At 41.1% G+C, this 26,301-nt stretch overlaps 1 protein-coding gene across 1 annotated transcript in view; it reads right to left on the reverse strand.

Moving 5' to 3' along the window:
* Nucleotides 1–26,301, reverse strand: part of LOC141927937 (vascular endothelial growth factor receptor kdr-like) — a 142,123-nt gene that overhangs the window by 19,785 nt on the left and 96,037 nt on the right. Inside the window, exons 13-26 of the mRNA XM_074835385.1 lie at nucleotides 22,816–23,109; nucleotides 20,548–20,694; nucleotides 18,733–18,858; nucleotides 18,515–18,621; nucleotides 17,159–17,294; nucleotides 15,731–15,835; nucleotides 13,212–13,325; nucleotides 9,811–9,899; nucleotides 8,352–8,517; nucleotides 7,708–7,805; nucleotides 6,650–6,772; nucleotides 6,430–6,541; nucleotides 920–1,019; nucleotides 233–338 (exon numbers count right to left, since the gene is read on the reverse strand). Of these exons, the coding sequence (XP_074691486.1) occupies nucleotides 233–338; nucleotides 920–1,019; nucleotides 6,430–6,541; nucleotides 6,650–6,772; nucleotides 7,708–7,805; nucleotides 8,352–8,517; nucleotides 9,811–9,899; nucleotides 13,212–13,325; nucleotides 15,731–15,835; nucleotides 17,159–17,294; nucleotides 18,515–18,621; nucleotides 18,733–18,858; nucleotides 20,548–20,694; nucleotides 22,816–23,109 (1,823 nt within the window). The remainder of the gene's footprint in view (nucleotides 1–232; nucleotides 339–919; nucleotides 1,020–6,429; nucleotides 6,542–6,649; nucleotides 6,773–7,707; nucleotides 7,806–8,351; nucleotides 8,518–9,810; nucleotides 9,900–13,211; nucleotides 13,326–15,730; nucleotides 15,836–17,158; nucleotides 17,295–18,514; nucleotides 18,622–18,732; nucleotides 18,859–20,547; nucleotides 20,695–22,815; nucleotides 23,110–26,301) is intronic.

The following is a 26,301-nucleotide window of genomic DNA, read 5'->3' on the forward strand; positions in this document are numbered from 1 at the left end:
AGTTTCTGCTTATTATGGATGGATAAACATCTAGTTTTAAAATATAATCCCCTTTGAATAGTTAACATTTTCTTTTCTCATCCCAGGAGCCATTTTCCTTGTGACCTCTGTTATGAAGTCAAATCTAATATTACTGCTCAACACAGACTTTATCTGTGCACACGCATACACATATCCACATACATAAACACCGATATCTACATTTGTCGAAGAAATGTTTGTATTGCTCTACCTGCTGCACATTGGCTTGAAGAAGATCTCCTAAGCGCTCCACAAGCTCAGTGAAAGTAGGCCTCTCTGTGGGTACTCCATGCCAACAATCCAGCATTGTCTGGTAGCTAGATAAAAACCACAGGTGTTAAGAAAGGAAAAGGATAGGAGCTTTGCTTCCAACTGTTCCATTCAGCTGCTGCTTGTTTTGGTCATTGTTCAGATAGTTTTGGATTAAGACAGATTCAAATCTCCATGTGCTGAAATTCTATTCTAGTTTCCATGTGGGATGCTTTTTCCTTCTATATTCCTGCCTCAACTGAGCTTTTTATTTTCACCTAACTTAACATTTGACTGATAGGCCCCACTGATATTGCTGAAATAAGTCATGGTTATGGATGCCTAGTTTCTAGTCACAGAATTGGAAATCAAGGCAGATGCAGTAGTCTCCTGAACTGAGATTCGTGAACTACAACTGACATGGGGAGATCTGTTAACCTTGTTGGCAAAGGTCAAGCTGACTTGGTCTGTCTTTAGCATTCATCTGTGATATCAGGACACCCAACTACAACATTTACTGAAAACAAAATACAAAATATATAGCTAACATCTGATGAGGTCTCTTTCCTCCTCCACACTTAAATACAAGCTCTTTTGTAATACATAAATGACATGTATCAGCTCTCAGTACAAAACCAGGACCTCTTACACTTCTGGAGTAGAGTACTCTGGAGATCTCATCCGGGTTCCTTCTTTGAGCCGTCGGCAAAAGTCCTCATCTATCTGCACTCCAGGGTATGGTGAGGCACCTGATGGGAGAAATAAGGAGGAGGCTCCAGTATGGCACAATTCATATTTCCCCCACCACCACATATTGGTGATTTCTGCTGAGCATTCAAGATTACCTAGCGTCTGACAGTAAAAGAAGCTAGAGCAAAGAAGGGGTTGCAGTCACTTGCTATCGATGTGGTTTTTTTAGAAAGCTGTTACAGACTCATTCTGTCTCTTTAGAGATTTCAATCATGCTGTCTCCTCCGCATTTGTGATATAACCAGGACCACTCCAAGGTAAAATATGACAGAAGAGAAGTAAATTTTATTAGTTTGAGACTTTAAATGACCTCTTGGTCAGTGGTAGAAAAGTTCCAGCTCATTCAATTTGTTACATACTGTTTTCCAAACTGTCAGTCTGCCAATATCCTGCACTAAGTGAATACCCATGAAATAAATAAGTCCTGCTCATCACTCACTGATTTAGAATCTCTGGCCTCACTGGCCTCAGTAAGTGCAGAGAAATCTGTAGGCATCTGTCTCCTGCAGAAGGCCGTGAGAATCTTGCAGTTCAACCTCAGGTGTGGAATTGTAGTCCTCCTCTCCTGGTTCACCATTTAGTATTGTATATGTATTATGCAGTCCTACAGGTAAAATTTCCTTGAAAAATGACATTCCAAATTTTTAGTCTTGTTTTCTTTTCTGAGCGTCTGTTCAATGCTGCTTATTTTCAGGGCCACTCAATTGTTAGTGTGAAATCTGGGAGGATGGTTCATGGCAACTGTAATTGCTTTTGAGAGGTAGACTTCTGTAAAGGGTCTGGTAGTATTATATTAGCTTGCAAAAAAGTTGGCCTAGCAGTCATCAAAATGGAGGAGTGAGACTTATTTCACTTACCTGTGTAAATGGTTATCTTCAGAGGAATGACTAGAATAAATGTATGTATGCACTGAATGCACTTTTAAACTAACGAGTGAACAGGAGCTTTTCAGAGGTTGTGATCTTTGTTGTATGACAACTGCACTTTATGATGCACCATAAATAAGGGGAACAAATATATAATTTGAGAAAGTGCTCTGGCATCTGAGTTATCCAGACCTCATAGGTAAAATTCAAGAGATGTCTACAGTGAAGTTTGAAAGGTTACTGAACCTACTGTGGATAGACCTAAAAGATCTGTAGGCTTTCGTGCCTTCCTTCTCAGCAAAGGCTTCACATGCAGTGCAACTCTTCTCTTTCACATTTTGGCATCCTAGAGGCTGGATGGTGAATTTGGAAAAAATTTAATCATGTCTTAACATAGTGGATTGAATGGAATCTGGATCTGTATCCAGCCCTTGGGGAATCTGTATGATTTACTGTCTATAACATTCCTGCCTATTTCCTGCATTTTTTTCCTCCATTTTGGAAACACCATCATGTGCTGTGCACTTGGGGGCACAACAAGCACAGTAGAAATCTTTTAGATAAAAGCTGTGAAGAGAGTGCCAAAATTTGGCTGTTTCCAGAATTATTGTACTCTGTGAATCTGACTGCTCAATCTGCAAAACTATGCACTGGGGAGCAAAGATCCTGGCAGCTTCCTAAGAGGGCATCCCAACACAGCAAATAGGCTCCGATGACATTCAAAGCTCAAGGATGCTTAGCCACAGCCCATCTGAATTCCCTTGATGTGCAAGTATCAGATCACAGTGTTAAGAGCGTTTCCTGGAGTTGTGTAGATTGGAAATAGTCAGTAGCATAATTTCTGCTTTATATCTTGATTTTCCTTCCTAATTCTGTCTTTAGCCTGTCATTATGATCATAATAACCTGCTAATTAAATGTTCAGCTCACATGGCATCACCCATTAGCCAAAGATCTCAAAACAGGATTCTATCAACTCACAAGGTCTCTCTGAATAAACTATAGTGTCACTTTCCCACAGTTACACTGTGACTAAACGATAAGGATAGGAACAGGCTCTGGGGGCACTGAGTAGCTTGTCCAAGCTGCTAAAGTGCTGTCCATGTACATCTCCTGAACTCTCTTTAGCTTGTCTTTTCATCTGTACAGGCTTATCTTTACAAACCCTTACAAAGTACTGAGGTTTTGTGAAAACATCTGTGACTTTCCCAGTTGATTCCCTGTCCACTTAACAGTGGCACAGACTCTCAAGAGAAGTGAGCATAAGCCTCGCTTGATCTAGTTAGCCCTAGATTGTCAATGTACTGGGACAACACTGAAAACAACCCCCTCATTAGAGAAGAGAGGGGCTGCATGGTCTTTTTCATTCATTTCTGACTGCATTATGTAATTGTTGTGCCATCATGGCCAACTGATTTCAATTAGGAGGAGCTGAATGGAATGCATTGATGAATGGCCGTTTTACACTGACCATTCTGATGTGCAAAAGAAACCCCTCAGTTTGCTGAGTATCACTGGCTGGATCTGGCTCATGAGCACATCAGAGGTTATAAGAATTAGTCTTTTGGGACTGATTAGTCAATTGGGACTGAGACCTTAAGGGTGACACAGTAGAATTGGGTAAGGAGGGATGGAGAATTCCAATGGATCTCACAATTGGATTTATCTTTCTTTGATTACATCATTGATCATATCAACATCAACTGCAATATGTTAGTGAGAGCAAGTACAGGGAAGGCAAAGAAGAATAATTTTTGATTGCAAGATCTTTTGGTAGTTTATATTTTGACTGGTGCTGGCCTCCTACCAGGTGGAGTCAGCTCAGATCATAAAAGCAAGGAACTCTCCCTTTTCCACCTCCACTTACCCTTGTACCTCATCTGGACTATGTGATAAGCCTAATAACTTGGATTTGGGATGCTGAGACAGCTTGAAAAAATGTAGACTGAAACATATGGTGTAAGGTCTACACATGACATTTTCCTAAGTGGAAATCTCTTCCAAAATGCTCAAAGATGGGGCATGCATTGGATATGGTAGCACTCTTTTGATCTTAGTTTTATTTCAGTAAGATAATAAGATGCTGATGTTATACTACCAAGCACTGCTTGTTTACATAATTATCTTTGATTGCTTTTTGAACAGTGCACATTTAAATTCCAGGACACACCAACATTCTGTAATGTGCCATGTAAGTGATTTCAAGATGTATTAAACACCGCTGGCGCTACCTGACGTGAGGTGTGCTGACCCCATTTAAATAATGCAAAGCTCAATGCAAACTCAGCCCCAAATGAAAATTAACAGCCTCTCAAGTCCTGATTTCCCTGTGGAAAATGAATCCAATCTGCCAGCCTTTCTGGGGGAAGCCTATCGTGCTTCATTCAGCTTCTGACCCTGAAAGGACCCATGTCCAAACTAAACTGTGCATTTTGCTAATCAGTATCTTTTCCTCTTTAGAGGGTGCTAAGTCTGTGGGACCCAGTAAAAAGCAGCAGTTGTAAATGGGAGCCAAAACATACACTGTAGCAACGACAAATAACTTCCATCCCCTGGCTTTCAATGATCTGTAAAACTTTTATATAAGAGAGTTCAATCAGTGACACAAATCCTTAATTAAATATTTATCGTGTGAGCTGCAGATGTGAGTAGTGCCAAACCACAGACATGCCTGGATGATCTGTATGAAAAACCCTCTTAGAGAAAATGACTGCTTTTGAATCTGTGCCATGGATTGAAGAAAGTAGTTTGTGATCGACGTCATAGCGAGGGCAGAGGCTGCTCTATGGATGGCAGCCCTTGGAGTAATTTAGTAGATTCCTCTGAACTCAGAAGAGGACAGTCTATTGTTCCAAGTAAGCACCTTCATTAAGAAAAGAGACTATCTAAAATTAAAAGAAACCAGATAAATTATTTTTAAATAGTTAAAATTAGAATTTCAGTGCCTATATTTTAATTTTTATTAGTCTTCAGTATTAAAAGCCCAATGACGCAAAGTTCACATCTCTTAAACTCTGTCAGGACCTTTGTGAATGATATAAACAGTTTGCCTTCTACAGTGGTCCTTGCCATTCATCAGTATTCAGTTCATTTGGTTCCTTGGAGATACCCAATGGAGAAACTGTCCCCTCTGAGTGTGTCTCTGCATGCTAATGCTAATACATCTTCTTGAATAATCTATTAGAAGTGGGGCATTGCTGGTGCTTCTGGAGCTTTGTCTTTCTGTTGTATTTCAAAACACATGCAGCAGGTGATGCTGTTACAGAGCCGTGGAGGTGTTACACCAAAATAACAAAACTCTAAATAAATGGGACTGAACTCTGGAGAAAGCAGTAACTGCCACTTGTTTTAACCATTTGAGTGTCAACTTTCTGTTTTGCGTGCTGATATGAGCTAGAGAAAAGTCCAAATGAAAGACTCAGACTGAAATCAGGATGTAATCTTTGCAGTCAGCCCTAAATAAAAGATTAGGATAGAAACAGCTCCAGACTTTGCATCCAGATCTTGATTTAGCATCTTGAGCCCAATCATTAATTTCAGCTGATCCATGAACCAAAGGTAGTAGGAGATTACAGAGTTTGCTTTAAAATTCAGCAGTTTAAGTTGACAATGGGTCTTGTTTCCTTTTGTCTGTGAATGCTGATTAAAAACCCAGAGCTCACATTCCTAAATTCCCTCGGGAAAACAAAACTTGCCAGTCTGCAAGGACAATTTGAGAGTGGCAAAGTCCAACTGTCTGTAAGACTGCTTGTCTCAATTTCAGGGCTTTATCTGCTGGACAGTAAGCAGATCTCAGTGAGGCTGAGATTTCTAACAGCATTGTAAGATGAAATCTATAGTACATAAAGAACACCATTACTATTCTTTCAAAAATGTTGTGGCTTACAAATGATATGGCCAGAAGAGTATGCATTCTACCTGTTTGCTGCCAAAATGACTTATGCAGAGTCTAGCACTGGTTCTCGTATCAACCTGATGGCAGCTGCTGCCAATACATTTTTCTTACTTAGAAAATCTTACTTAGATTTTGTGGGGAAGATAATCAAGCTGGGATAAAATGTCATGTGGGCAAACTCCCTTGTGTTCCATGGACTGTCACTAGCAACATGAGACCACTATGTCAACAGCAGTGGAATCCTCTGCAACCTTTGAGCTGTGTGGTTTCCTGAAGCAGGCTGCTTAGCAGAAAATATGGTTTGACAGGAAAACTTCTTCATTGCTCTCAAAGAAGTATTTCACTCCTGAGCAGCAGACGGTTGTATTATCTCTGTGCTCTGTTGGTTACAGTTATTACAAATGTTAGGTCCAGTGTTTTGGGTTTTGGTTTCACTCCCCCCTCCCCAATATTCACTGTTTTCATGTACTTTGCCAGGTGGAGTTCTTACTGACTTCAGTCCAGTGACTTTATTTTACACCTGATCTACACTGTGCACTTGTACTAACTGAAATAGAAACATGACACCATGTTACCACATTTTGTTAAAAGCTTTTCTTAGCAATAGAGCCATAAATTAGGGGGAAAAAGGGTTTTAAACCATTCTTACCTAGAGAAAATATTTCCCATAACAGCACTCCAAAAGACCATACGTCACTCTGCGTTGTGTAAATTTTGTCAAAAATAGCTTCTGGAGCCATCCATTTGAGTGGAAGTCTGGCCTAAGAATGCAGAAGACACAACATGTTGCCAGAACTGGTTTTACTGATCTGCCCAAGCCCTAGTGGAATAAAATCTCAAGATTAGCATTTCAAGTTTCTTTCACTTACATCTCCTTTCCGTACATAGTCAGGATCTTTATAAATATCCCTGGCTAGGCCAAAGTCACAGATCTTAACCACGTTGTTCTCTGAAAGAAGGATGTTCCTTGCTGCCAAATCCCGATGAATGCACTGTGAAGGAATGAGGACAAGCAAGATCAGAGGGTCTGCCTGGACAACGAGCCCCTGCTAGAGTTGAAAGCATGAGACCTTCTTTGGAAATGGAAACATAACTGAACTTTTTATGTGAGCAGGTTAGAGAAGGAAAATATGTGTGGGAATCTGCCACAAATATACTGTCATATGCAAAAGAGAAAACAACTCGGGGAACAAGCCACGTATTGCTGTTAGTTTTCTGATTTTTCTATGTGAAACAACTTTCACAGTTATGACGAGATGAAGGGAGTGCCATTTTCCAGTTAATCGTTCTGCAGGAAATTTGAGAGAGGTCAAAAAGCAGCTGCAGCTTCCCATGAGTGTGTGTGAGACTGGGGTAACTATGCTCCTGATTTCTGTGTGTGCCTCCCTGGTAGCTGTGTGATAAGTGCAAGCTCTCAGTTTTGTGCGTACTTTGGCATGTGTATTACATTCAATTACTTGAAAAGCAAGCGTTCCACAGGCTACAGACATACTTTTTTTGTATCCAAAAGAGTTGCTAGCTCTGCTGATAGTCTCCAACGTTGCTGAGAAGCTAAATAAATAGCTGGATACTCCCTCTTCATTTTTCAGTAGTACTTTTGTTGACCAAACTAGAAGGATCTTTCTCTGTGAGAAGCCTGTTCTGCTTTTATTTATGAGACAGTTCCATGAATTGTCTTACAATCTGTATTCACTCCTTCTATCTAAACTCTCATGTTACAGATGCCAGTCCTTGTAGCCAAGAACATGATGGATATTCCTTTACAACTTCTTCAGTGCTACTTATTGCTTAACCACCAGAGCTAATGTGATCTCCAACACTTTAATATAAGAGCAGATAGCAGATTACTCAGGCTCAAAAGTATATTTAGATTTCAGATACTCATGATTCCGTGAAAAGTTCAGCCCTGACATTTTAATGAGCTCACTTTTCGGGAGGCGAGAAACTCCATGCCTTTTGCCACTTGGAAGCTATAGCAAATCAGATCCTCCAAAGTCAGGGGCCGCTTGTACAGATCCTCAGCATCTAGGAGAGATCACAGACATGGCAAAACACTAGAGCAACAGCTCCGAACTTTTTTGGCAGTGGTGCCCCTTGTATGCTGATGACCCCAGCCCTGTATCTGAGTATTGTTACATGAGTTCTCTAGTAGGATTACAACTCCATCTTAGGAACCACTGGCCTGGCAGGCAGAAGATCAGATGATTAAAAAAGTTCCCTCGAACATTAATCATGTCATTTAGCTATGGGGAAAATAACATCTGGGGATAAAAGCGAGGGAAACTATTTAAGCGAGTGATGAAACAGGGGACAGACTGGCCCCACAAATCTGGTAAAATATTGCTATTACTCCTCTTACACAACAGGAGCAGCTTTTATATGCTTAAATTATTGCAAATCTCTTTTTGTGAGAAAGTTGGGGTAGGGCACAGGCGAGAGAAGGAATTTGCAGCTTCAGGAACAAGTCAAACTGAGTAAGGGCTTGTAAAGTGTGTGATAGTGTGTGTGGCACTAGTAAAGTGACAGAAATCTTTACAATAAAAGATCTGGGATTAGGTAGGTTTCTTTTACCTTCTTCATCATCCTCTGAATCGCTGTAACTCTTATCTTCAATAAATCCTGAGCTGGCAGAGCTTCCTGTGCTGGCTACACTCTCAAGGCGCCTCTTGATCAGTTCGGTCAAATCACTGCTGGACTCATCCAGACTTTTCTCTGCTTGGTCAGAGTTCTCCTGGGACTAGAAATGGTATAAAACTAATTTTTAGCTTTGGATGATGCAATGCCTGGGAATTCAAAATATGTAACAGAATGGCATATGGAGAAAGTGTCCTCTGAAGATGATCTCAAAACATGTTTGAACATGATGTTCCCTGAAGAGCAGAACTAATGAAGCCTGGTTTCCTATTTATTAATATAGTACCTTCCATTTTACTGATAGCAATATTCCACCATAAAAGTTAGCTGGAAGCTGGATGGGTGAGACTGATAGATGAGCAGAGAGATATTGTAATTCTGTACCTCTTGCTTTCTTAGGAAACCATGCTAAAAATCACAGTTCAAGGTATGTGCATGATGTGCATTGCAATGCATCCGTCTCACCCTATACTGGGGAGTGAGACATAACCTGTCCCTGCAATTCATGAAAACAGTGGTCAGAAAAGAAATTCTGAGTGACTATACCAGGAAAATCTCCTTCTCTTACACAAAGTACCTTATGTACTTTTGTGCCTGTACACAATAGCTATAATAATAATAACAACAATAATAATAGAATCACCTGGAAAAATAATCTTGGGGAGGCTCCAGTTTCTGGCAGGGCTTAGATCAGAGAGCCCTTTCAATGCTGTATGTTCAAGTGAGGAGGTAGTCCAATCCTCTCCCCATCACTGACTTCCAGCCTCCTGTGTCTTCCCCCATTTCCTAGCCCAATTTGTGCTAGCACAAATGTTTGTGTGGATCCAGACAACCATTTGGAAACCAAAATAATTTGGTTAGTTTTAACGCAGACCATGTTCATGATTCAGTTTGCTGCATACAGCTCAGACTTTTAGGTTGACACACGGGAAGGGAGAACATAGAAGATGAGAATGAGCAGATGATGGAAGGGTGAGCTGCTTTCAGTAGCTGGGGCGGAGGTGGACCTAGAAACAAAAATCCCCAAACTGGGCTTGTATTTTGGTTGGGTTCACCTTCTAGTTCAGTTAATACCAGTTTTTCACTACTACTTGGTTTCCCCCCTTGTACTGGGTAGTATCTTGCAAGTAATTGCCTCTCTCTCTCAAATGCAGTAGAGTGCTTGGGTATTTGCAACTAATTGTTTAGGTGCTAGAAAAGAAGAGGATGGGAGTGAGATCCTACAGGGGAAAAAGTTTCCTTTTCTTGCTCATACAAATTGAAATGTGGTGAGAAAATAAAATGCCTATATAAATACCAGACTGTCTCAGTGCCAATGCAGAAAAAAATCCAGCTTGTGGTCAGTGGTTGTTAATTCTCTGCCTTGTTGACTATGAGAAGCCTGTCATTTTTTTACCTTGTAGGCAATGAAATCTCCTCGTTTTCCTCTTAGATAGTTGGACAGATTTCCATATTTGCAATATTCTACTATGACCATTAAAGGACCTAAAAAGACAGTGAAAGTCAAATGAGTTTTGAAGCACTACAAAGCACTTAATACTACCTTATCATCACAAATCCTCTTCAGAATAAGTAAATACTGTCATTCCAATTATACAGATGAGGAAATTAGGAAACAGAGAAGTGCCACTCCAGAAGCACACAATCAGTAGTAGATATGGAGAAAAGGTAATACAGTACTGATCTTAGTTTTCCCCGTTAGATGGTAACAGGTGGTATTTATTCCTTATTTATAAACAAAGAAAAATTCAGAATGATAAATAAGAATATACAATCCCACATGCTATTAAGGTAGTTTTATGCTATACATAGATCCATAGCATGGAGCAGTCTTCATTTTCCTCTGCTGCCTTCACAGTTGTTTGTCTTGGGTGGAGCTGATGCCACTAGAGGCAATAAAAGTATGCATGATCATAGACAGATCTAAATTAAAAGTTGCAAAAATATTTAGTCTGAAGTTTTTGAAAGCTTGGGAAGTCCTATCACTTTTTTCCTTTCTTATTTCTGTGCAAACTGCTGTACAGTTCAGTGCAATTGCAGCTTTTATACAATTACGAATATTTTTAAGATCTGCTTGAAAATGCTTTTATGTTTCAGTGTGAGCTATTAGGAAAGGAAAAAGCTACATTCTCTATCTTTAGCATAATCACTGCTTTTTGTGATCATCAAATGTTCATCAAATGTAAGATAAGGTGAAATCATGGGACTAGAATGCATAGAAACTTGTATTATTATCTCTCCTAAGCAACCAGACTTTCATGTCCGGAAACTTTTTTCTTTCTAGGTCTGTAGTTCAGACTTAGGAGTTTGAACTTCAAAGGAAAAGTGCTGAGAGCTGCACTTGGCCATTCAGGAAGGAGGCAGCTTCTCTCTGGCTATATCAGAAATGTGCACACAGACTTGTACTGCAGTCTGTCCCCTTGGTCCAGTCCAACATGTAAAATACTGACTGGAAAGGCTGAGAGCAGGGCTGTCGGGGAGAATGGATGGGTTGAAGACAGAAGAGTGAACCTTAGAGATTCTGATTGCTGCATCCTGTCTGAGACTGGGTGACAAGTACCATTTGGAAGCAGATTGTCTCATTAAAAGGGAGCTGATGAATCCTAGCAATAATAACCAATAGCTTGCTGATAATAACATTGTATATTTCTGCCAGGCTCTTTATTTGTACAAGTCCTGTAGCACTGCTAGATTGAATACACACCTTCAGGCTGTTCAGGTCTTCCAGTTCCTATTGACTACAGCTCCAACATGTTCAGCACCTGAGTACGCTGCACCAGTGATTGCAAAAACACAACTGGACCAAAATCAGAGCCACACAACACTGCTCACTTGGGCTGGAAGGCAGCAGTGGTGGGATCTGGCAGTGCACAAGAGATCTCTGGGGGACGTTGTTCTGAAGAACCTAAAGTTGAATGTCCCTCATGGATGATTTGAGGAAATGCAGATTCCAGTACAGCCTCAAGGCTCCAGTTAGTGACTTATTCATGTTTTTGAAATGCTTCCTAGGCATGGGCTCTCCATATTTTACTTCCTCATTGTAAAGCATATGCTATGTGTTAGTTTGAACTCCTTGATATCAGACACTCAGCCAAGGTGTTAAAACACCGTTAGATGGTGGTATTATTATTATTATTATATGGTTATCAGGAATACCGTTATATGGTTACATAAAAACTAACAAGGAAGGAGAAAGCACTGTATTCTGCAGTGGCATTTTAATAGTAACTCTTATCCCAGTGTCTGTCTTGAGAGCTCAAGGCTATTTTTCTTTAGTCTGCAGCTGCATTGCTCAAAGGTAAACAAACCAGTGCCTCAGTGCCCTGCAAGGCCATGCTGCACCGCTCTGCTCTGTCCATTGCTCCCCAGAGTAGTCAGTGGTTTTCCTAAGCAGCTAGCAGGGAAGAGTGAGGGTTTCTTCTTCACCCAGGATGGAGCAGACTGGAGAATGAGAAACCAACTTTCTGTGCAACTAGAACTTGGGGGCTGAATTAGTGCTTTGGTTAAAAACTATTGACATCTTAGTAATGCTGCCATGTTTTAGGCACCTGTTTGTGTTAAGCCACCTCATTGACTTGACAGGAAAGGAGAATCACCAGCATTCATAATGTTACTTTTCCTGTACTCACAGTTCCAAGCAAAGGCTACTTGCTTATGCATCTGAATCTTAAAATCCTCCAGCTAAAGCTGGCCATCTTCCCATACAAGCTTTTGGGTTCTGTAGTGCTACAATTCCTGCAAGTTCCCTGTTCACAGCTCTCAGATTACAGCAGTATCTGTGATTGCTGATTGCTAACTGCACCTTGAGGAACTGGGAGTATCTTCCTAGAGGGAAGATTTCTTTCCTGGCATCCTACCAAATCTACCTCACCAAAGTTTTCTTTTTTCCCCCATGACTGGACAACTACATGTTCTTTGGGAAAGTGATAGCTTCAGAGTCTCAGATGACAACAAATGTGTGCACCATCTCTCTTGCTCTTTCCCCTTCATTTATTTCACTCAGGTTTTTTTTGTCCTTAGCTCTCCTAAATCCATCCTTTGGGGATTGTTTGAAGGTTCATTGTAAGCAGTAAAGAGGCATCTCTGAGAGTTGTTACCCTGAAGTTAAAGCACAGTATAGTAAACAGACAAGGATGCTTTGTATGGTGGTATGGGAAGGGATGCTTTAGTGACAGAGGTCTAAGATTTATGGGGTCCTTTGTTTAAGTTTGCACTTTGCAACAGATTCTTTGTATGATGTACAGTCAGTTGTGTCAGCTCAGCTCCTTGGAAGTCCATGCTGTCACTCCATTCAGCTTTGGACTGCCTCAGGCTTCCTGTATACTACACAAAACATGCCTGCATTTGCCTGGCAAGAGTGAAGTGCTTGGGAAAGGAGGAGGCCTCAAGTAGCTAAGTGATCAGCCTGGTGCATCCTCCTGATAAGGCAGGGAAGAAGAGGGAGAAGAACCTTTGTGGATCAGTAGTGCCTGTGTGGAGGAGTTTGGCACCTAATTGCAATTAAGGATCCTGCCTCCCTTCCATCCATATTCCCTTTTGTAATCAAGCTTACAAAGGACAGAGAAAAAGAAAATAGGCAAGTGACACCACTGGCTGGGAGAAGATGTTCAGAAACCATTGATGAGATGTGGCCATATTCTGCAGTAGCAGAAGCTCTCCTATGAATAGAGGTAGAAATGTTTTTGCTTGCATTAACTGTGTGTGCATGAGACTTGGACTCCACCACAGATACATTCAAACACCACTGTATCTGAAAAGTGTTTCTTCTTTGCTCCTTATTTACTGAGGAATTCTCACCTCCAGCTTTGGTGCAGGCTCCCAGCAGGTTGACTACATTCAGATGATGTCCTATATGGATGAGGATCTTCAGCTCAGACATTAAAGCCTTACATTCATTAGTAGTTGCACATTCTGCTTAAGATAAACAGGAAAAATATCATCTTTACACAACAGGATATTTTTAACAGGACACAGCAAGATCCTGTTTATACTTGGAAACAAAAACCACCCAGGTTACTTGCAGTATCTTTGCTTTTCAGACTCTTAAACAGATAATAATTCATCCGTTTCATTGTCTGTTGACCTTTATGAAGTGGAATAACACTTTATCTTTTGGGTGACTCTTCCTTTCTCTAGCATGGGTTATGGAAGGTAACTGTCCCGTAGGAGAACCCTCCCCCCAAATCAGATACCAGAGAGCCTTTGCAAGGATTGAATTTTACAAGCTTAGCAAAGGAACAACCAACCACTCCAAGCAATCATAGCACACAGAAGAGCATATTCCTCCATCTATAATGGTGATGTGCACTTTAGGAGTAATTCTTTACAATACCTCAGAATATATTTTTCCACAGTACTGAGTGACTCTCCACTGCAGGTTATGGAGAAATCCAACACATCTTTAAGCTGCGTCCCAAAATGTACTGGAGAATGTACAGCATTACTAAATCTCAGCCCCGTGAGATCTTATCAACCCAAGAAATACATTTTCCAGCAAAGCAGAAGGGGCCATATCTGTGTGTGAACCATGAACTTGACACTTGATAAAGCTCTGGCTAGCCAGTTATACTGTAGTTTCATTCTCTTTTGCTGCCAAAGCTAAGGAAGGCACTCTCAGACCAGAACGTTGTTCAGATGTTGGCTTGTTTCCTCTGCCTTTCCAGAACTTTCGTGATGTATTTTAATAAAAGGGGCCATGCCCTGTTTCCTCTCATTTTGCCTTTGCATCACGTAAGATTTAAATGTGAAGAAACAGTTATATAACAGATCATTTGGTGTGACAAATGTAACCTCTTTATCTGTTCATAGAATTCTCCATAAACAAATCTTTCACCAAATTGTGTCATAAAGGAGGAGCTATTCCAAGCCCAGGATTTCTTCAGTCAACAATGTTTGTAGATGGGTGTGTACATGGGCGATATTACTCCTGATTTACCCTGGCATGAGCTGGAACATGTCTGGCAAAATCTAAACAGAGCAGCCCCAGAAGTGTTTCAGATAATCTTACATATCGAATTTTAGCCTTCAACCCAGAACTGATACCAGCCTGCTTCATGGAAATGACAGATTATGCTAGAATTACAGAAACGCAGACATTTCCAGAGCTTTTTTTTTTTTTTTTTTTTTTTTTTTCCCCCTGAATGGATTGACTCACACTAGAGAATCTGCTTTATTCAGGCAAGTGATGAATTATGGGCTTGTTAGTTGGGGAGGGACAGGTTAGGGCAGGAGGCTGCCACCTCCACTGGGGAAGGAAGGTGTAAAATGATGGAGAAACCATCAAATAGTTTGCTAAATATGTGCAGGCAGGGTAGAGTTGACATGAGGATCAGTTGGGAAGCGCAGTGTGGAAGTGAATGAAAACCCAGAGCTATCCAGGGCAGTAAGTTTTGGATGGAGAAGGGAGTGCGTCTGGATCAGGGGCTTCTAGGATATTTCAGGGATCTGGAGATGGGCATGAAACAGAAGAAAGAGCAGGAGAGAAGATGATCTGAAGATCTACTAATGCAGAGAAGGGAGACCAGATTTGGAGGAGGTCCAGAGAGGTGATAAACTGATGTCTTTGAAACTTCAGAGAGATGAGAAGTAGCAGAGCATCAGGAGAGGCAGCTAGCAACAAAAGCCAAATACCGTGATAGAAGTTCCTGAATCATGGCATTGCAGGGGTTAATACTGTCATGCAGCAGCAATGCAGAGCAATGTGGGCTATGAAAAGCCATCCAGTGAGCATTGATTGTACCTTTGAAAATATCCTAAATGAACAGTTGAAAACCTCCAACCCAATGTACTGGCTGATGCATTTATTCATGAGCTGCCTGCAGAGGCTTTGTATGTAAATATAATATTAAAGAATAGTCTCCAAGTTCCCCCCTTCCCCACCATTGAATGGTAAAAGCTTTCCTTAATTTTAATAATTGCAAGCAAGTTGTCTCTAATTCACTCCCTTGGCATTGCTTTTTTTTCAACCCCTTGAACTGTTCTACATCTGGAAAGGCTGTGATCGAAGGCTTAGATCCAATTTCAGAATATCTAATGTAATTACATTCTGTAATCTGTTTCCCTCCTAACCCCACAGACCTGGAAGCTGCTGTTTCCCTCCTTTAGGAATACAAGACTTAATCAGCAGCACAGCATGGAGCCCGCTTGTCATTTCCTACATGTTAACATCCACTGTATAATGACTAATTGCTCCCACATGACAAACCCACTCCCTTCTGAACACAATGAACTGGGACTGGTTTGGAGCTGAGAACTGGAAACCTCATTGCCCACAGGTTCCCTGAGGAGTCTTGTGAGAATCTCAGAAGGATATGTACCTTTAAGCATTTTTACAGCAACTGTTTTGCAGGTTGAAGATTTATCAATGCCAAAAGCAGACGCCTCCACCACCTTCCCAAAAGCACCATGACCCAGTGTTTTACCTAGAGAAGCAAGAGTCAAGAATGAGCCAAAGGGGACTTACGACAGTCTGCATCAGATAAGAGGGAAACATGCATTCTCAGCTATGCAAGAAATACAAGACTCCAGTGCCCAGGCACAACGTAGATGTAGACCGATAGTCAACAGAAGCCTGTATCACATATTTGCAGTATATGGGTATAAATGGTATGATTTATATCCATATGACTTTAATGCAATACAGTATGTGATAGAACAGAGTAGAATAAATAAATCTGCATTCAGCTGAAGACAAGGCTGAATACATATATATGGCTTAAGGGTAAAAACTTTACATATAGTTGTCCTGAAGCCCAGAAAAGTCAGAGTTTGGGTTAAGCATAGAATTGTGGAACCCTGATGTCTCATGAATCACAGTCATGGAGATAGCCAGCTAAGGCACTCAGGCAGTCAGAACCTTTTAACCCTTCAGTTATTGACATTTATTTAATTTAAAAGCTATACTAAACGGAGTTTAAGATTATAGTCTTTCTTTATTTTCCCTTTCCCTTGAGTTTTCATGCCTCTATTACCTAGTGTGCCCTGAGGGCTCTGACCCACAATGCATCAGAGTGCACTGGGCATTATTGTCTGGCTTTTTTGGTTCTGCTAGTTTGACCCCATGTCCCACCATCATCTCATTTTTTGTTATTTTTGTCTGTCTTCCTCCTTCTTCCATGCCTTCCAGTTAAAGCACCAAGAGCATACACAAATACAGATATATTCCCTACACTCATCATTGCACACAGATGTTACGGTTTCTCTATGCAAACACAACCTGCTTTTAAATTTTCTGACTCCATCATCCAGTGAGCTGAGCTGTTGAATGAAATTTGGTTAATTTTTTCATGATAGCTCTTTACAACTCAATGCTAAGTTCAAATGATTGATAAGGAATTGATTATTTGCTAGTTTTCTTCAAGATAAAATTCAGTGAAAGACTGTCACCTTTCAGATTGACTTCTCTTTCCCTTTTCTATGGGTGTGAAACCATACTTTTGGCAGGGACCATACCTGGAGATACTTTTCTTCCCTGTAAAGAGTTTGGCTTCATTTCTCCAAGAAAGAAAAACAGGTGGTAGCTATTTTGAGAGAGATAACATCTTTGCTTTGCTTACCAAATCCTTTGTTTCACCGCCCATTAAGGATGATCCCGAATTCTGTGACTCGCTGCCAGTTCTCCCCAAGCATGGTAATACACTGGCACTAAATGACAGGCTGCTTCTTAGGTTATACAACACATCCACTGAAACTGAGGAGCATTAGAAATCACCATTCTTTACAGCATTAATACCCAAACCACTCACCCAGCCGCAGTCTGTCTCTTGGGAACTCCCATTTACTGCTGTCATAGGGAAGACGGTCACACTGCTCGTCAAGAGGCATTTCCTCTGGATCCATTATAATTGACAGGTATCCTGTTTTAATATCTGTGGCATCAGGCTGAAAACAGGGTGTGGAGAAATTATTCACAGTATTTACCCTGCAATTCCAATGGGAGAGAGCTGTCGTCTAAAGACTGAGTGCTGGCTGGGGAGTTCCCTGAATTCCAGACTTAGCTCTGAAATTTATTCTGAACCATGAGTACATCACTTCAGCTTCCTGCCTCTCTTTTTTTTATATCTGAGAAATAAATGTTTATGTATGCCTGCCACTCATGGGTGTTGGGAAGAGTCACTGATTAATGTTGGTAAACACTCTGAGGACACAAAATCTATGTGTCTTCTACCTATACCTATTAAAGGAAAACAGTGCTTTTCTATGGGAACTCCACGAGCTGCACTTCCTGGTGCGCTATGGAGCATTTTGGTATTTTCATAGTGTTTTGTTTTGCAGGCTTGATTCTCCAAAGTTATCCACTTCATGGCTATTGCTTATTATAATTTAAAATTAAAGCTGGTGAAAACTGCTACTTCTAATGCTGCTCAGTGAGAAACTGTGATTTGGTGGGTCCTGTGAGCAGACTTGCATGGGTGTAAACTGTAATAGGAAATTCACTGTTGTCCACAACTCTGTTAAACTGAGGTCAAGGAGGAAAACAATAATTACTGTTTTTTCAATAGCAGGGCAAATTTAGGGATCAGCACTGGAACTGTAGTTTGGTGAGCTTCAGAGCAGAGAGCTGTGGTTGCCTTTTTGTTTACTGTTTGCTTTAGGAAAAACAGACCTCAATTCCTTGGAACTTTACTGACACTTTACTTTTTTGAGTCACAAAAAGGAGATGAAAGAATAGCCAGACCTGGAGACAAAATAATCTGTGTGGTTTGAGCTTATTTCTAGAGCAAACATCCTAGGATCTTTCTTAAAACAGGGCCCCCTTTAATACCTGTGTTTCAGAGAAATCGTATTGGACAAGTGCTGAAATCAAGCCGTCATTTTAGGTGATTTAGGATTTTTTTTTTGTTTCCTAATCTTGCAAGCCAGTTTGATTCATAGAGGGAGGCGTTTGATTTTATGGTACCATGGAAGTGGATAGAAAAAGTGCACAAGTGCAAGTGATCTCTTAAGAAGTCAAAGGACTATCAGCAGAAATCTTGGACTGAAATTTTATAGAAATATTTTGCACACTTTTGTACCATCTGTCCCAAACATTCGGGCCCTAAACTCTGATACCACACATAAACTGGGCCCAGACCCTCTGAGCAATATTGAAGCTCTCTTACTTTTCTCAGTTTCCGAATGAATAGGGTCAGAAGAAGCCAGAAGAGGGTAGCGGCTAGACCAGTGCAGACCAAAATGATAACTTCAATGTTGGATTTCTCCTCAAAACCTGTAGATTAAATGTACAACCCAATTTTAAATGTAGCCAAAGTCCGTGACTGAACAATAGTTCTCCTCAGTCCAACACAATATATGCATTTCGCCTTGGCTTGGACCTCACCTTGTATTTTAATGAAGGCTGATGTGCTGTCTTGGCCCATGTCGTTGGATGCTTTGCATTCATAGAGCCCTTCATCATCCTTTTTCACTCGCTCAATGACCAGGGTATTATTCTCCATGGAAATTCCTGTTGTAAGGGATTTTGGTTAATTTTATCACAATAACCTACCTGCCTACAAGTGCTTTTAGGAGACAGAGAACTGAAAGTCAGCTCCCATCCATGCAGGCCTGGTATGCACTGTTGTTAGGAGACAGTTTTTAATACTATGCTCTTCATTGTGGTCTGACAACAACCTTTCCCTGACATTTTTTTCTCCTCAATACTTGTGTAAATTGCTTGGGGATGATTTAACCAACAGCAAATGTGGCTGTTAATTTATTATGAGCAGACAGAGCCTGCGAAAACTTCTATGGAAGTTAGTGAAGTGATGTGAATATATGTTTTCTGATAGCAATAAGATACACTGGGAAAAAAGAGAACTCAGTGAAATTATTGGAGAAAGCTGATGCCTTGGAGGCTGTGGGAAGTGATGGGAGTTCCAACATGTGGAACATGGAAATCAGGTTATGCACATCCCTGGAAAAATCACTGTGTGGAGCAATCCTGGATTCACAGGCAGCTGGGGACTAGAGGTGGAGCAGGAAGGAGGTTGCCTAGATATGATCTATGTGAGGCTTTTCTACATTTAATTTTCCTGATTAATTTTCCAAATTTAATTTTTCCTGATTTGTGGCACAAAACTGAGAGCTCATGTGTTTCACTAAGGATATGTTTGGGGCAGAAATAGGGAAACAGGTCAGGCTTTGAATGCAAAAGGGAAGGACATTCTGAGTTTCTGGGTGTTCTGCCTATGAATCCTGTTGTTAACAAGAGTACTGCACATAACTTGCCATGCACTGTGCTGAAATATTTACCCTGAGGTGTTTTTTCCAAATAGTTTATTTATGTTTCCACTGGTTGGATGATTTACATGCTTGTCCCTCTAGAATTATTTATAAATTTTCAGTAGCTATAAAGAGTTTCTCTCAGAACAGTCTGATCTGAATTATGGATGATCCTAGATTTCCTACCTAGTTCAAGATGCAAAATTAAAGTCACAGGACTAGCTACTGACATGGGATTCTCCGTGATTTATAGGAGATCTCACAACAGAGAGCAGAGAAGGAATTCCAGGCTCAGGTAAGGGAGCTCATGTTCCCTGCCCATGGTAGCACTGTACCTGTACCAGTTGATCTGAGACCACATTCTCATTATTATGTTGTGGGAGATAAAGAAAGAATGTGTAATATGCCATGGCATGCCCTGGACCTGACTGTTAGGTGACTGCCCACAATTTGCTGCAATATATTCTGGTCAGGCCCCAAGGATATCTGACAGTTCAGATGTGTGTTTTCAGACCCACCTGACAAGCAGGTACACTCTCTGTCTCAGTTTTGTACACAAACTCTTGTCTCACACAGATTGAACAGCAGCACTCTGTACTCCTCGATTTACTAATGCTATGCTAATGTATGCAGACTATCTGCTTGACTCTGCAGACACAAACACTGCCACATGTGGAAGGCAAGCTGCATAAGGCATTGCATTGCAACCGGTTGGCAGCTTTGAACTCAGAGTCCAAGCTGGAGACTATTGCAGTGGTGTGATGTATTTGGATTTGTGTGTTTGTTTCCTGCGGTCGTGTATACCATCCTGACTCAGCCATGCTTGCAGTAGCTGTGAAGTTGTATGTCTTACGTTTGTGGTGAACCTGCAAGTCCATTATCCTGTGTTACGTACAATACTGCAGCATGCTCGGGAAGCAAGTACACTCACCTGATGCTGCTGAAATTGGGTAGCCATTCTTCCTCCATGTAATCTGAGGTTCTGGTGTTCCACTGACTTTGCACTCCAGAATGATCTTGCCACTGATGTTAACCTCCAGATCTGTGAGGTTTTGTATCACGTACGGTGCTGCCTTTGCTACAGTCACAAAGGAAAACAGTACACAGTAAGATTTCAGAAGGCACCTCCCTCAGCTCTGCAATCTTCTCTCTTTTGGCCACCTGCATGGCCTCTCTGGGCTGGAAATGGCAAACATTTGGTTGATGAGTGGTAGCAAAAATCCCCCAAAAGATTGTGGGAGGAGCGGGTGAGGTTTTTTGGCTTATTTTCAAACTGACTAAGCTTAGATTCTGCTTCAACTCGAACCTCCCTGAGTTTCTCATCCTCTAAAGAAAACAGAGGACAGTGAGTGGGTAGAGAAAATGCAGAGTGAATACAAAAAAAGAAAGGAGGAAGCAAAGAGGAAACAGTTCTAAGGATTTTGTGTCCTCCATCATGAGTGCAGTTATCTACTTACTACAAAACATGTTAATCTCCACTTTATGTTCATTTATAAAAGGTACAGGAAAGCAACAAATAAAATCACAAGCACAGCATAAAAAATAAATGAAACCCACAATAAGGACTGTAGCTGGTGGGTGTTAGACCTTGTTTGTATAGGGAAAGGAGGGCTGGTTTGGAGGGGCATTGCCATGCATGTTCTCCAGAAGAATTGCCTCTGACCATGCCAGGCCAATAACAGACCCCAGTAATTTTCAGAAGAATGTGATCAAGATTCCTGTTCTCCCATGGATGTATTCCCAGTTTAGCTGTGTTTTTCCCATAGCCATAATGTGTAGGTGTCTGTGTAGGTGGAAATTTGACTAAATGGATAAAAGTATCTGCCAGGGGAGAGAAAAGTGAATTTCCTCAATGTAGAGTGCAGAGAAAGCCCAGTGCCTCCATGTCAGATGATGCTGACAGGTGGCTCTGGTACTGGCTGTGGGGACAAGCCAAACCACTAGCACTCTGTAATACCAGGGTGAGATTCTTTCCCTTCCTCCGCACTTCAGGAAGAGGCAGGTGCTCATGACATTTCTTAAAATAAATCACCTCCCACTCAGGTATCAGAGCTGTGCTAGCCACAGCTGTGGTGTGGGTGAGCATTTTCTTCTTGCGTGTGTGCCTGCATGGAGGGGGAAGGGCCTCTGAGAGTGTGGTTGCCTGCATGGGGTAGGAGACTTAAACAAGGATGAGGCCAGCGCTTCACGGCTTGTTTTTTACCAAAGTGGCAAGTGCTTATGGCAGCATAGCTGTCCCTTCAGTGTCTCATTAGCAATGAATGTAAGTGGAGAAGCCAATCTGAAAATCACTGTCTAATTCGGCTTCTGAAGGACTCTGTCTTCTGCACCCTAACTTGCTGCTGTTTATTGCAATTCTACTCCATTTCTGTGCTTTGGGTTTTTCTTCATGGGCTAATAAATTTGCCCGTTCCAGCAGCACTTTTTCTTCTGAGAAGGCTTAGAGCTGATCACTCACTTTCTTCACTGTGAAGCAGAAGAGACTTCACTAATTTTCAGTGAGTTTCCACTGTCCTGCCCTTTATATTCGCATAGCCAAAGAAACCAGGCTTCTGGATCTGTAGTGTTGCTATTTTTATGAAAATAAAGAGTTGGGGAATTGGGTATAAGTAAGAAAATACTGTTATTACAACAAAGTGCATCCCACTTATCCAGAATAAATGGTACATGTCACTTGATTATACACGTGACCATGTTATGCACTTAATCACTTTTGTGATTACACCTGCTGCGTCCAAATCTATTTAGGTATCTATATCATCCTAGCAGCTGTAAGTGGGCGGAGTTTTCTACCAAAGTCATATAGATCTGGGGTGACAATCCCAAATGATAAGAGTTGTGCTGTTAGTAACATGGTGGGTGGTGCCTTTTCTCCTCAGTCAACACTATATCTGCACCCAGCATGGCGTTAGGAAGATAAAATGCAGCTGAAATCACCTTTATGTGCAAGGCAAATATTTTATACAAAACTAGCAGTGGCTGGATGAGTAATATGTATGGCTAGGTGTCAATCTGCATACAGCAATGCAAAAAAACCCTCAAACCAGAGCACAAAGTCTATATTAGGATGGTCCCTAAGAAATGCTGGGCACCTTCTGCTTTGAAAGACTTCAAAGGGAGCAGCCAGATGCACAGCATTTCTGCTCCAGCAGCAGAACGACAGCATGTCCCACTGCCATTTTCCGTTGGCAGGACCTACCTCTGACAAGGAGCTGAGTGTGCTGTTCTAGTGTGTCGGTGCTGTTGTGCTGGTTCTGGGCTCTGCACTTGTAGAGGCCACTCTGTTCCTTTGTGACATTAGTAATGACCAGTGTCAAAGAAATGGAATAGTTGTCAGTTTTCTTGATCACTGAGTCACTGAGAGCCACCCCTGAGGAGGGGTAATGCCAGGCCAGGTGATTGTAGATGTACTTGGAGGCCCGGCAGGTCAGCTGGACGTCATTCCCCACGATGGTTGTGACTTGTGGCTCTGTTTGCAACCCAAACGGCACATCTAGGAGGAAGAGAAAACATGTCTGCAATTAAGTCACAACTGAGAAGATCTTTGGCTGTCCATCTGCAACTTGATGGTCAAATTTCAAAGACCAGCCATAATGGAATGAGCCAGTTTTAATGAGACCCACATTTGCATGTGTAAACAGGCACTAGTGCTTGTGAATTAAGTAAGTGAATGTACCTCTCATGTCCCAGTACTGGCCTGTGGGAGCCCATCCCTCGGTATTCTAATTCCATTTTCAAGTAATGAACTGAAAGTTTGTTAATAGAAGTAGTTAATGGACTAAGAGTTTAATCAAGAGATATTTCTATTCAGGTAGACAAATGTGTTCGTGAGCACTTATCTTTCTATCTGCAATCAATGGTTGAAAGCATAATTGCATAAGAATAAAGAAACCTATTCCCATTTCTCAGAAGTAACACTGTCTTTCTTCACAACAGAACAATCTTCCTAATTCTCTCTTATTTCAGCTATGCCAATATTTATTTTCATCACATGTGTCTTGGTGGATATTTACTTGATCACTGAATGGATTAACTGATCTAATGATGTGTAAGTCCTTGAGGCCTTTATATTTAGCAGAGAAATACTTTGAGGCGTGAATCCAATCTATCCATAGAAGAGTAAGCTGTTTCTTGCTACATTTCTAGTAACTTTTCACTCCAGAAAAAAAAATCAATTTTCCTGAAGTGGTGAACTGAATCCATTTGAAGACAAGAAAAAATGTTTCTGAGTAGAATACCAGAGTCTGGCCTACAGACACATTCCTATTACTGCATTAGCCGCCAGAGACCTACAATTAAATTGTGTCTGAAAGATATTATTTTCCCTTTTTATTCTGTTAGTTTCAGTGATCTATCCATCCAGCAGACTTGAGTGAAAGTGCACTGATAACCACAGTGACCTGGAATTATTATTCTGTTTGTTAGGTCAGGATTATCAAGCAGCTGAGAGTCACAAGGAACCCCTTATAAATTTTACCAGGTGCAGTATGGGGATGGGACACTTTGGGAGGACTTGCTCTGGATTACCTTCTGAACATGAACAGTGTTTGCAATAAATCTGGTAGATTGTTGCTACAGTACCAAGCTGTTAGTAAGATGCTTTCTCAAGCGAGGATGAAATGGATGGTACTTTGAGAAGGACAGAAGTTAAAGGGGAGCAAGTTTGCATTGCACTTGCAATCTGACAAATTCCACATGGGAGCTGGAATTTGGCCAGGGGCTCATACTGCAAACTCGTGCAAAAAGTTCTGCCGAAGCTATAGTTAGGCATAAATATCGAGGCTATTGAAATAACCAATCTGCCTTATAAGAAACCATATATTATATAAAATAGAGAGCCCTGAAGGAGCTTTCAGATATGATTAAACGTCTCTCTTCTTCACAAGTCATCTGGAATAGAACCAATAAACTTTGTTTCATGGTTTTTAAAGACTGGTATCAATGTTTTACAAAAGAGCCAAAAAGAGAAGAGACCCCTCAGGCCACAACTGTGGAAATTGCTTTTTTTCTTTTCTTTCCTTTTCAAAAAATTTCAGTTTACTTTATGCAGTGTTTTGTTAGGCTCAGTTGTTCTATTTCTTGCTTAGTGCTAGCTGTACACTCAAACTGACTTGTGTAATACATCCATTCTTCACATCTGATGTCCTGTGGTTCCAGCATGTCAGGATGATGTCTATCAAAAAGGGGGGAAAGTCTGAGGCCAGCAGAACTTCTCTAAACAGGAAGAATTAAGGTCCAGTGAAAACACTGGGATGTGGCATAACAACATCTCAGCATCTCTCCTGAAACTGTCAAACCAAAATAGGGAAAAAGTGCCCTCTTAACTTGTGTTTTTCTTAGTTTCTCTTCTAAGCATTTGCTATTTGCTCCAGCAAGAGTTATAGTACTAAGGTAGATGGATCTTCAGTTAGACTCAGTTCTTTAAAATGCTCAAAGGTCTGGGAGACCTCCTGAGATCCCCTCTATCCTGAATTATCCTTTGATCCTAAGTGGTAGGTCTCAGTGAAAGTATAAAGGGATCCCAGGTAAAGTGATGAGCTAGGAGTTTGGTCACATTACCCAGGGTAGAACACAGTGAACCCCTGCAAATCAGCAGGGCAAGCTAAATCTTGGCCTTAAGTGGTTAGGCTGGCAGCCCCATTTACCCTTGCTTCTGCCTCTCAGAAGAATTTCTTCTTACAACTTGCAGCCCCTTTTATTTTGCAGGGTGAGTTTCCCTGAATGGCTGTGGGAGAAAGCCCACCCCAGGGGAAATACTGCATCTCCTGGGATAAGGCACTGGCTTGTGTATGGCAGTGACAGCATGGGCTGGAGCACCCAGAGATCTTAGACATTTTGGTGCAGATTCCCAATGAATTTGATGTGTTAATTTCCAGAGATCTTAGACATTTTGGTGCAGATTCCCAATGAATTTGATGTGTTAATTTCCAAGCCCTTAATTTTGAAGGATGCTTGATAGTTTTGCCTTGCTGCTGGACTTCACCAGTGTTAGGTGAATCTTAATGTTCTGGGAGCTGAGGGCTGGCTTGTTTTTCTTATGGTTTCTTCTACTAACATTTTTTATTTAGCATTTTGAATATTTTTAGCTGGAACCTGTGCTATTCTCTTCTATCTTGTTAGCCTTTCAAGAAGCTCTTTCAGCTCCAATAGAATATTCATTGATTTTCATTACAGTGGAAGGAAAGGGAGAGGGAAAAAAAAAAGTCTTTCTTGCTCTCCTCTCTCTTTTCTCCTCCTACCTGGATTATCTGGGGAGTAACTGCAGCTTTGAGAGCACATTATAAGTCAGTTCATCTCTCAGACTACTTTGCTTACACAATCTTGAACCTGAGCAGTCATTAACTTCCTCTCTCTGAACAGATACACTGTTTTATAAGACTCCTAATAAGTTGGCTAAAAGAATGCACCATGGGGCCTTTTCTCTTTTATCAGCAGTCACCAAACATTTGTCTTTCATATTGTATTACAGTGTAGTAGCCGTGAATTTTACTCTCAACTGTGCAGGATTCCATGGCAAAATAGGGAAATGAGCCATTGGGGGAAGGTAAAAAGTCAGCATAAATCAAAAGAAAGTCTGGCTCCATTTGTATTTACAAGGAATTAATTGGTTTTAATTTCCTGTGCTTTGCACAATAATCTGTGTAATTCAAAACTTCTGCTTTTTCCCAAATTCCATCCCTGTGCC

The sequence above is a fragment of the Strix aluco genome, chromosome 10 (assembly GCF_031877795.1).
Source record: "Strix aluco isolate bStrAlu1 chromosome 10, bStrAlu1.hap1, whole genome shotgun sequence".
Taxonomy (NCBI): Eukaryota; Metazoa; Chordata; class Aves; order Strigiformes; family Strigidae; genus Strix; species Strix aluco.